Consider the following 12,878-nt stretch of genomic DNA (forward strand, 5'->3'; position numbering starts at 1 on the left):
AACCCAGATTTCCCACAATGCAAATGCAAAAAGGAACAACACAAATGCAAACGGATGAGCCGAAAGTGAAGGAAATTCCACGTAAGTAGACTTAAGGAAACACTTTTTTAAAATTCGAATAATGCACTACAATAATAAATAGGGTAAGTAGCACGGTGGTTGAATGTTTAGCATGTGCGCCTCACAGTCCTAAAAGCTAGGGTTCAATCCCTGGCCTTCTTGTGTGGTGTGCATGTTCTCCCTGTGCTTGCGTGGGTTTTCTCTGGGTGGTCCGGTTTCATCCCACATCCCAAAAACATGCATGCTAAGCTAATTAATCACTCCAAATTATCCTTAGGGCTGCGTGTCAACGTGATTGGTCGGTGTCCTGTCAATTGCCTGCCAACCAATTCAGGGTGCACTCCCCCACTATAGGCCTAAAGTCTACCTTGGTGGAATTTGGTCTACTTCCACGGGGTCAGTTTGTTTATTTTCACAAAGCATTCGCACCATGCACCTCGCCCGACGCTCATCAGCCACCGTAACATGCTCTTGATATTTTTAGAGCGGGCATTATTTGTGACAGAGTAAAGCCGTTCAGAGCCCCAATCGGACGGATGGTACAGCCTGGGCATTGTGGTCCGAGTCTGGGCAAACAATGACAAGAGACTCTTTCTTCGCTTGGCCAAACGGAGGCACACCTGGGCTGAAGCAAACGCGAAAAGAACATCCTGTCTTATTAGCATCACAAGTGGGGAGATGAAAGCCGAGCTGCCATTGTGGGCTCACTGGAAAATCTCCTCTTTTCCACATCTATTCTTTATTTCCAACAGGTGTTGGGGTGGGTTACTTGGATGATATGAATTTACAAATAGGTTTCCACTGCTAACTATGGACCTAAACATAAGCAGATAAACACACCATGTACATAAAATATCAAGTCGTCGGTCCCTGCGACCGCTCACCTACCACAGCAATCTATATTTGAGGATACTTTCTTTACAGAAGTGTGTGTAGAACTGAACTGTGTGTGCATGCGTGTCTGTGAGTACTTGGATGTACGGGTGAGGGCAACTCAGTGAACCAACCTCTTTATATTCTAACACTTTTTTTAGAGGAGGGGGGGGAAATTCAATGCAACTTGTGAGTGTGTGTGTGTCTTTTCTTTTTCTTCTCAAGATGTTTGCTTTTTCTAGTAGAAGCACACACGCTTGGCATGTGTGCTGCAAGACGTCCACCTGCTGAGAAACACTTTGCACATGAACCAGTCTTTGACTCGTGTATTTCTACGTGTGCGGATCATCGACGAAAAAGAGAATTTATGCTCGATTTTAATTTTGTACAAATCAAATAAATGATGCACACGGACCATCAGCGAGTTATTGTTCAAAAACACACACACGCAGTACGACGAGGGTGTTCGGAAGGGCTGGTGTTTATTCAGCGTGAATCGGACAACACAATGTCACTGAATACAACGAGGCCAAAGTCCAGGTTTTAAAAACGCAGAAGCAGTATCATACAGTTTTTCTTTAGAAATTACAATACAGTATAAATCATTAAGTGAAAATTCATCTCTTTTAAGTTTACAATCACTGTCCAAAACATGAAGTGTACAATTCACCGGATAACGGGACTTAGACGTCAAATAGTGAAGAATTGGCAGCTATTGAAAATGTCGTTTCACGGAAAATTCTCAAATGATGTCCCACTAATGTTTTTCCATGTGTTGGTACTGCCCAAAGGACAAAAACAGAGATTTAAAAAAAGATAACACTCTACTTCCAAGTCCACTTTACTTATAAATGATAAATGGACACAAGGGACTGCAATGCTTTTAACGTACCAAGGCGTTTTTGGTTTATTACTCTTATGTAACCAACATAGGTCAACACAAAAAATCCCTGATACGCTCGTTTTTTTTAGACCACTCATCCATAGCGCAATATTATCCAATTTTCGTTTTCCTAGCCCGGTTTAGCCGGTGATTGTACACATCAACCAAGACATCAACATGTGACTATTACATTTGTCGCATAGATAAATTATCAGCAACAACAAAAAAACACAGGCTGAATTGCAAGTGTAAATAGGTTAGGAATGGTCGCTTCTGCGTTTGGACTCCGTTCACCTCTTAGTCAAGGCTGGACTGAAACGAGGAGCTTTCAAACTCGCATTTGACTCCGCTGATGCTGTCCACGCTGGGCTGGCTGTTGACTTGCTGGTGCGTGTGGGACAGAGGGAAGGTCTCGGAGCGCGACATCCGTCCCCTCCCGTTGGAGGAGCAGTCTTTGACCATCTTCATGAACTCGGGCGCGGTGAAACGACGGAACAGTCTGGTTCCCAGGCCCGCCAAGGCCGGGCCGCGGCCGGAGACGGGCATCTTCCCCGCCTCCACCTCCCCTCGGCCGAAGAGTATTTTGTTGGCTCTGCCTCCGTGGGCAAAGCTTCCTCTCTTCTGCGTCTCGCCCGCCTCGGACCTCTCCTCGACGCAAACGGGAGCTTTGGACGCCGCGGGCGTTTTGTCCACGTCGTTCGACGGGAGACGGGGGTTCCCTTGGCACTCAGTCTTGTCCAGGAGACATCGGTCGTCCTGAAGAGAGGCTCGCTTGAACCTGCTGGCCGACAAGCCCGAGTCGAGCACTTCGCCCTGGTAAGATTGCTTTCTGACGCTCACGAGCTCCTGGTTGAAAGACTTTGCTTTACCGCAGGGAGGAAACCTCTGTCGGGCTCGCTCGCGGCGTCCGCTTTCGTCTTTGACGTCTTTTGGGTCTACCTGGCACGGCGAGGCGAGCTGGCAGTTTTGGAGTTGTTTGGCGGTGAAGAAAACGCTGGGGTCCCCCCAGCTTTGGCTTTTCTGACGGGGCAGAGACCACTTGTTGCGATGGTTCTGGTCTTGACCCTGGTTCCTGGGACACGCGAAGCGGTGCCAGAGCCCGTTGCCGTCCCCCGTCTTGGCTTGCTTCCGAAACAGCCCCGGAAATTGCTCTTCTTTGCCGCCGGAGAACTTTTCCAGGACGTGCCTGGGGAGTCTGTTGGGCAGATCCCCGTCTGCGACGTTTCCCGGGACGGCGGTCGGATCCTCGGCGCCGACGGCGCGCCTGCACGGAAAGTTCAGGATCTGAACGCACTGGTTGTGTCCAAAGAAGTCGGCCACCTCGGCGGCCGTGTGCCCGGCGTTGTTTATCCGGTCCACCCTCAACCCGAGTCTCTTGAAAGCCCTGACGAGAAATTCGAGCACTTGGCCGTGTCCGGAAAAGGCGGCGTACATCAGCGCGCTGTTCCCCCACGCGTCGGAGATGTCGGGATCGGCGTTGAACTGCACGAGAATCTTCACCGCGTCCAGGTGGCCCGACTCGCAGGCGTGACTCAAAGCGGTGCGCCCCTCTTCGTCCTGGCAGTTGACGTCGGCCCCTTTCTCCAACAGGAGCCGGGCGAACTTGGAGCGAGTTCCGGCTTCTTGGAGGCACACGGCGTAAATGAGCGGGGTGCGGCTGTTTTCCGTCTTGGAGTTGATAATTCGTCCGTCCAGGGCGTCCAGTATGAAGCGGGCCAGGTGAACTTTGCCGCCGTGCATGGCGTCCAGGAAGGTCTTGGTGCCCGAACCCTGGCGTAAATCTTTGGGCCGCATCATCGTGCAACGGCGGTTAGGGAAATATCGAGCGGCAGGACGCGCGACTTCTCCGAATCTCTCGAGCTTAAGACTCGGCGAAGGGCCGCCTGTCTTTTTTATACCTCCCTCTCCACACGTGCCCTCCCCACGTTGCCGGGGAAACCAACATCTGAGGACCATTATGTGGCGCGGCGGCCATTCAGCCCGAGCGCTCTCCGGCTGGAGAGAAATATGCGCGCTTTGAAAAGAATAAATACCTCGAGGAGAATAAAAGGATTGTGTTTTTTTGAAGTCAGGTTAAAAATAATGGATCGCTTGGACTTATTTGCAAGGCAAATTAAATTCATTACATATCATCTGCTGAATGATGCTTTCTGGGGACTTCCCAGATAAGTTAGAGGCAAGACGAAAATGAAATAGTCCAGAAACTCTTTCAGATGGAGGACGCATACTCACAGATTTGTGATCTTACTCGTAAATACAGAATAAAATTGCCAAGCTGATTAAAATACTGTATGCATGCCTCTCTTCAATCAGTGCTTAGTTTTATATCCATGTGATTTCATATATATAAATGGGTGTGCAGCATATTATGAAAATATGGATTATGACCTGCACAAGAAGCTTAAATCAAGCTACCATTGGCTGTACTTCTCATTTTCAACAAAAGGTAGTTAGTCACTTAACCGGTGAATCTAAATATGCAGTTTTATTTATTATCTTTTTTAAATAAATGAAAAAAATCTTTTTTTTAATTTTTTTTTTAATTAAAAAAAAAAAAAAATTAAATAAATAAAAAATATTGTTTTAAATAATTTAAAAAAGATTTTTTTAAATTAATAAAAAAACAAACAAATTTCATTTAAATGTTTTTGTTTAAAAACTGGAAATATTCAATTTTCTAAAAATGTTCATTCAATTTGTATTTTTTGTGTGTAAAAAAAGGTAAGTATTCTTTATATTTTTCATCCGATTCGGCACAGGCCGCAAACAGTGATATGGCAGGCCAGGTCTGGCCCCCGCCCTGCCACTTTGACACCTATGAAATATTATGTTGGCGACAGGTGGCCTCTGAGGTTTGTCCTTCCTCTAACGAGAGGAGCATTTCAATCTTCTAACCCATAATTCATGTCACTGACATTAACAGATGAACAAAGATTGCTAACAAATGAATAAACATCTGACAAAGACAGTTAAATGTGAGCATTTACCTCAGTAACCTCGACAATCTGTCACTGCCGTACAAGGGCGCCGCGACACCCTGGTGGAAAATTACCGCTGTGGAAAAAAAAAAATCCATTCACTAAAACGTCAAATGGGAAAGCACAAATGAATGAAATGCGGTTGATTTGATGCCGCGAGACTTGCTAATAGAACAGACGAATGCATTTAACCATAAATACCCGATCTCTCATTCATTGGCCATCTGAAACAGACGGGAAGAACTTGGAATGCTTGATTAGAAATTAAGTTTAGGTGCTATCTGCTTCCCGTAATGCCTTAATAAGTCACGAGGGACGAGGACGCGACATGTCTGGAGGTTCTTCGTGGATCGACAAGTGGATCGTGGAAATAAAAAACCAAAACAAATCCGAGTTACTGTCACTTGGGACTGAATTTGAGCAGAAACACAAGATTAGTGGCGAGCACAATTTCATTCCAGGAAAAAACGTCCTTGCCTTGACTCAACTTGTCCATGTCCTCCATGGACCTCTTGATAGTTTTCCTAAACAACACAGTCAAGACCGTCGCATTTTCCATCTACTAATCAATTGCACACAAGTCAGTCAAGGTTGCGCCATGAATTCCTGGAACTCATTTGCCAGCTAAATACACATATATGCATTATATATATACACATACATATATATACATATATACATATATATACATATATGTATACACATATATATATATATACATATATACATATATATACACACACACATATATATAGTATATATATACATACATATATATATATATACATATATATACAGATATGTGTATATCTATATGTGTGTGTATATATATATATATATATATATATATATATATATATATATATACACACATACATATATATAGATATACACATATAGATACATATACATGTATATATATCTGTATATATATGTATGTGTATGTATATGTGTGTATATATATATACACACATACATATAGATATACATACACATACATATATATACACATACATATCTATATGTATGTGTGTGTATAGATATATATACATACACATATAGACCATGTTATCCTATGACTTGGTCAGATACTGCAATATGACTATAAATGATGGCTCCAGATTGAGTAGCAAACAACAAAAGTTGTTTCGATGGTCATAACTTGTTTTTAGTTTAGCATTTAAGAAGAGGACATGAATCTTTTTTCCAATGGTGTTGTTGTCTATGTAGCACCTGTGTATCTCTGTAATCTGTCTGCTCTGATGGAAATTCTATTCCTGCCATAACATGGAGGAAATGGAAGCGTCGGAGAGCTTCCTCTCCATCTCCCAGGTGGCGGAGCCAATTGTTGCCCCGCTGGCCCGCTCACCTTTGATGGCCCAATAAATTGTCCACGGGGATAACAAATTTATTTGGTTTATGGCCGCACTGACAAGCAACACCTGATAGCTGAAAACAAAAGGCTCGCTGCACAGGCAGTGACTAGCGCCATCTAGTGATAAAGATGAGAAGTTGAACAGAATGTAGACTGCATACAAGCTTATTTTGCGGACGATGTTGAATTAGATTTCAAACTTTTCTGCGGGACATAAACTAGCACCCCTGTTGTCTTTCAAAAAAATCGATTCTGCGTATATCAAGTCGCACAATTCTTAAATTGATGCAAAATATGTCTGAAACGATCCGCATACGTGTTTTTGGCAGAAATAAACAATCGGTGGGATTTTGTTATTCTATCACCCCAACGGTTATTGAATACAATAAATAATGAACGAACAATAATTACATACTATTACATGTGGCGCACTACACGACAATCCTGAAACTCATGCAACGACAGATCCTATGGACAGAAAGCATTGACTAATGCATTTTCTTCCACATGTAAAAAAAAGTATATATAACATAAAGGCACAGCATATTTTTAAGTTTTCTTGGTATCTCTGGCACACTTAATTACGCAAAAGATACGAGGACGCCATTGTACGCTCCTCAGACATGGCGATAAACAGTTATTTTCAGCGTAATCTAAAGGATGTTTGGCAAAAACGTAAGATAAAATTAAAATGTGTTTTGATCTTAATTTACTACTCACCTGAAAAATACAGATTGCACGAAAAACAGAGTCGGTACGACGACATCTGTGGGCGTAATTCGCCAGTGTACCCAGGTATTAAAAGAAAGCAATGCGCATGCGCCTTAAAACTACAGCACGTGTTAATTAGTATTGCTGTGCCCTCTACTGGTGACGTCAAACACCTTCTTCTGACGTGACAACAAAACACAAAGTTCATTGCACAAAAAGACACTAACACATTTTTTTTAAATCATCAAATTATTGGCTTTTAAAAACTATTCAGATTTTCAGAGAACGAGGTCTTAGTGTTTTTAGTTTTTGGTGATAATTCTGAGAATAAAGTCAGAGTTTTGACTATAAAGTGAGAAGGAATAGTCAGAATTCGACTTCAAAGTCACAATTCTGACTAAAGAGTGAGAATTCCATCTCAAGGTCACCATTCTGACTTTGTAGTGACAATTCTGAGAATAAACTCAAGAGTTCTGACCTTAAGATGATTACATCAACGTCAGAATTCTGACTTTTAAATTCAAATTAGAATAATTCTCCCCTTTAATGTGCAAATAATGTCATTCGATTTGTTTCCTCATCAGTCCATGTTAGAATTCTCACAAAACAGAATAAACCACCTCCATCCAAGCGCACCGGAGGACACAAAAACCCACTACGCTTCCAGGAGGAAGTTCACATCTTTTTAAATAAACAAGCGACCCTGAGGCCCACGCTTATCTATTCTCTCCCACGCACAGGCCGCTTCCAACCTCTAATCGCGCGGCACAAAGCGCAGCAAAACAAGCTTTGTAAAAGCCTTATGTTTAAAATCCAAGCGCTTGGAATAGGTAGAAGTTGAGTCACCTACTAAGTGAATGGCATAAATTCACGGCATCGCTGTGGGTGCCGTCCCCCAATGAGCCATCGCACACCCACTTGTCAGCTGCCGTGTCATAGAGAAAATGCAAAACAAACAGCTCCACTTTTCAGCTAACTGTAGTAAAACTTGAAAAGAATGGTCACATCAAATGACCAAAAATGGATGGACAGATTCCTGAATTGCAATTTCATGAATTTATAATCAGGATGACTGATAAAGACCATCGTGGTAACCACAAACTCGTAACCCTGCAGTCTCTGACATGGAACGAGTTAACTGTGGATCGCATGCGATTAATCGCGATTCAAAATATTAATGCGGCTTGACAGCTGTAATATATATCTACATATTTAGATTACACCACTGGAGCAATTTTTGCAGGAGAAAGAGAAAACGATGTCTAACAACCGCACAAAAACTGAAAAAAAATGTTAACCAGGATCTCAATGTATCACATTGGATGTTAATTTTTTTTCAGAATACTTGATTTATGTAGAACCAAATACTGAAATTCCTAATTTTCTCTCAATAAAAGGCACCGTTAAAGCAAACTCTAACAGGTTAACAGACATCTAAACGGGAGGGCTGGCAGCAAATGAGCGACCGTTCACCCGGCAACCTGGAACTCCGGTTTACCAAAGCAGAATGAATCACTTTATCCAAGGCTAATGTGGGTGTATAATAATCACACGAGAGAAAAGATCAAATTTGCATCTTCGACAAAGCTTTTCAGTCAAGGAGGGTAAACTCCCTCATCATTAACTGTAAACTCTCACAGCAAATTCACTTGCAAGTGGAAGATTAAATATCATGTGGAACTTTTGCACCACAGTTTACATGCTGCTGTGTGTTCAATCTCTCTATACACAGCTCGAGAGTTGAACAGGCGGAGGATGTGTGGGAGGTGTGGGCGCTGCTTAGTATGCATCCAAAATGGCCTCCTCTTCATGGCAAGATGGACTCAAGAGCATGACTTGCCCACCTTTTCTGGCTCCTCATATTCCAGTATACGGGTGAATGAGCAAACGAAGGAGCAACTCTAGCGGGACAATTTCAAAATAAAATTGAGGATGGTAAGAAGAGGATGTTTGAATTCTTCAAATTTGGCATCTCGTAAACAAATTTTCTTCTTATGGCCTTTCGTAACCTGAATTTTTCATATGGACAGACATTTGGAAGTACAGGTACTACTATACGTACGTGTAGTGCAGTATGGAAGCTGATTGATTGCCATTGATGGGAATAGATGTCCAATTCAAAGGTATACACTACATACACTTCATTTTCTATATGACACACAAACTGCAAAGTGAGCATGAAAGCCAAGAAAACCACAATCAAGCAAGCTCCATTTATCAAATTGGACTATTTTTAAATAAAGATTCATTTAAATGAATCAAATATGTAAATGTAGTTTGTTTGCGACCTCTTTTTACAACTGATTTGCAAAATAAAATGTTGTTTACACCACTTATAAGGTTCTAACTTTGGATAGCTTTGTTCAAATTGTGGGGGCAGATTGCTAATTTTCCTTCCTTAATACATTTCCTCCATATCATCTGATCCACAAAATCAAATGACTCAGACTCGAATCACAAGCCAAAAAATGCTATCAGGACATCCCAAATTAGTAATATTAAAATATAAATGAATTACCTCTTTCCTATCTTGGGGCTTCTTCCAAAGCTTATTTTTTTACCCCATCTCTCGCATACAATGCAGCCAATTTGATCTTTACAGTCCGAGTCTCCTTTTTTTCAATATGAAATGTAAATTCATGTGAAAAAGCATGCTCCTTCTTTTTTTTAAATTTGGCTTCCTTCCATTGACGGAGCGTGGCCAAGTGTCATCTGGTTTGAACTTCTTTTTCGCAGCATTTGGCAGTGAAGAAACTGACAGTTCATGTGTTGCGAGAAAGGTGGCGGGACTCTCGGGCACAAGCTGCACCGCCCATCTTTCGTCCAATTTCAAATGTCATTCAAGTGGTTTGTTTGAGAAGAAGAGCCCAGCCGTCAAGGGAGGAAAAACAGGAAGTGCTGGAAATGGTCAAAATTCTGCGGACGGTGAGTCACAGAAAAATCTGTGTTCATTAATAAATGCATGCTGGTGCGCGTCAACACTTGTAGAAGTAAGTGGCTCTCACTGATGAGGACATTGCTTTGTGCCTGTTATTTGAATGTACCATGTATGAAGCTGAGTGGGAACAAATTGCACCTGTCTTGATTTACGGCTTGTTTTTACAGCAGCTCCCTGTAAAAAACAGCTTTTCTACAAATTAGTCTTTGCCTTGGTGGAGCTTCCGGAAACTGGACTGGTCACTAGACAAAAACTGGTTGGGCAAAATCTTGCTTGAAGGAACACCAAACACTCTTTTCAATTTTCTTATGATTCTTTCATCTAAAGATATTAATGTACAACAAGAAATAGCACTCCATCACAAAGTCAAATGATCTGACAGAGCCCCTTTAAAATAAAGTTATAGAAAGAACCTTGTGCTGAAGTGAAGGAGCAGGTCTAAGGAATCAAAAGCCATCTAGCCTAGAAAGACGTCTCCATAGATATTTGACCCTTCTGCTTTATTGATGGCCGCCCGGTCGATGAGTTCAGGGAAGTAGACACCCACGCAGGCGTTAACAGCCTCCATCACCGCAGCGGGGAGAGATCTCATTTTGTCTTCGTGCTCCTTCAGAGCCTCCTGATTAAGCTACAGACACACAGATGGAGGTTAAAAATGACACAAAAGGACACGGGCTGCTTTCCTATCTCCTTCAGTTGTTGATAACATCTTCCTTTTTATGTGCGCGTCAAGATTGAAAAGGCTGTCGTTGCCTTCTGAATCACTCGGGTGAATTCATTGTGACTAAAGAGGCATGTCCAAATTGTTGATTTCCCCAAATTTTATGAGTCGGCTCACAATCTGGCAAATTAGCAGGTTGACTTGGCGTGACAGCGACTCAAATGAAACCGTGTGGATTCAAAAAGCCTGTTTGCAGCCTCTACAATTCAATTGCGTGAAATGCAAATGTCCTAGTTAGTGACTTCAAGGTCTTCTCTGATGGCCTAATCACCATCTGACCCAATTTACATGAAATTAAATAAAAGATGCTATGAAATACGACGGACAGCAAGTGACTTTAAAATGATAGCGGGTCATACTTAGGACACAAATGAATTGAAATTACATTTGTGTTGATTAGCGTATTTTGCTGTTTAATAGTCCAAGTCCAGTCCAAATGAGACATGCTCTCTATCTATCATTCACACTCCTGTCATTGTCTAAAACTATTCAACAAAGAAAATGTGTCATAGAACAGCAAGATGATGACTGATCATGATAATTAAACATTGTTTGAAGTGCACGCCCTCACTCAATATCTTACAGTAGTAAACACGTACGTTTGTATTCAAAACGCACTGTTATGACATCATTCTCCCCCTCCCAAAAAGAGCCGAGGGGAGAATTACAGTCACTAGGATGAGAAAAAGCAGTGTGAATTTGAGACAGGAGGGTTTTAATAAAAATAAGAGGAGTGATCCCAACCTCCACATGAACTCGAGCTCGGTAAGTGTGAGGGGGAAAAAGCAGTTTAATTTGTACCTGATTAGTGAGAGCCTTGATCTCCTCCAGCGTCAGCGCCTGTTTTGCCATCAGAGTCTCTTGCTGCATGCCATACTCAAAAGACTGTCCAGAAAAAGGAAAAAAAGCATAAATGTAATTTCCCACAACACGAACGAAATTCCAAACGCTTTGCAAAAGAAAAGCACTCATGCAAATTGGCCAAAAGATGCATGCAAATAGCTACAACACAAATGCAAATAGCTACAACACCAATACAAATAGCATAACACAAACTTCAATTTCCTAAAACACGAATTGCCTGTTATTTGGTCTCAAATAAAAAATATAAAAAAGAAGTTGAAAACTTGAAAAAATCCACTTCTGTGTTGTCTGTTGGCATTCGTGCTGTGACTTTTTACATTTGCGTTACGGGCAATGAGAGTTTGTGTTGTGGCCATTTGCATTCATGGTTTTCTTTTAAAAAGCATTTTAATGCAAATGTTTCTTTTTTTTAGTTAGCGTGTGGGTAAGTCTATCTGAATTGAAGCGCAGTCCAAGGATAAAACCTGGGCATGAGAAATAATACGTTTAAGTCGTGGCAGGTCATGCTTCGGCAACTTATTGACAGAGGCCTAATTGTACACGGTCGATGGTGGGGCTCTGCTGATTAAACATCTTACGGTGTTAAGAATACCCGCTGAATTTAATGAGCCAACGTTGATTTAATGGGACGATATGAGGTTCTCTGAGTACAGATGAGGACGCTTAGAGTGGAGGGGTGAAGGAATGAGTTAAGTTCACCCCAAACACTACGTGTCTGAATCTTGATGAGCGAAACGAGGAGCGCTCGCTGAGTCAAAAGCAACACGTGGATGAGCCATCTTGCCGTAAACAGCCTCTGAGTAATGCACCAGCCAGGACCAGAGTCGGAGAAACTGCCTGCTTACAGTACGTACGTACTGTACATCTGTCAGTAAACAACTTGTTGCAGATGTGTGTCAGGATGACACGCAAAGGCTGATTTGATTTTTCAAATCACAAGACCATCCGCCTCTTTGTTACCATAGTTACAATTGTATGTGTCGGATGGAGATGAGTCAGACGTCACATTAACCTTTCGGTACACTCGCGTGTCTGTTGGGCGTCAAGCGTCATGCTTATTTCTATCAAAAAGCAAAATGTTAACTATGCAGAATTAACAGATTACATTAATTGGGGGTCAATAAGGTTAGAAATGAGGGTAGCACCTATCACATATTAGATAATACTGATTAAAAGATAGATTGTGGCAACAGCTTGACAACACTGACCTTTAATTTCATTTTTATTAAAGGCCATGGTAGGTTATTTTTATATTATTTGGTCAAAAGATATATTTTTTGCCAATCCTGTATAGACATTTTTATTTAATTCATGTTAAAGCGTACCTCCAGTGGTCAGTTGGAAAATATCTAGTTTATAAGGAAAAATTGCGACCCAATGTGTTTATGTTACTTTTGGGATTAAAGTTTTTTAAAATTAATTTTCTGCACGAGGCACCGTGACAGTATAGGCGGAGCGACATATTTACTCAATCA

The 12,878-nt window shown here is 41.7% G+C and overlaps 1 protein-coding gene across 1 annotated transcript in view; it reads right to left on the minus strand.

Moving 5' to 3' along the window:
* Positions 1 to 12,878, minus strand: part of plcb2 (phospholipase C, beta 2) — a 45,743-nt gene that overhangs the window by 20,712 nt on the left and 12,153 nt on the right. The window contains 3 exon segments of the mRNA XM_077620430.1: positions 4,804 to 4,870; positions 10,232 to 10,446; positions 11,341 to 11,424. Coding sequence (XP_077476556.1) covers positions 10,276 to 10,446; positions 11,341 to 11,424 — 255 coding nt within the window. The 3' untranslated portion in view covers positions 4,804 to 4,870; positions 10,232 to 10,275.

Source organism: Stigmatopora argus, chromosome 15 (genome assembly GCF_051989625.1).
Source record: "Stigmatopora argus isolate UIUO_Sarg chromosome 15, RoL_Sarg_1.0, whole genome shotgun sequence".
Lineage (NCBI taxonomy): Eukaryota > Metazoa > Chordata > Actinopteri > Syngnathiformes > Syngnathidae > Stigmatopora > Stigmatopora argus.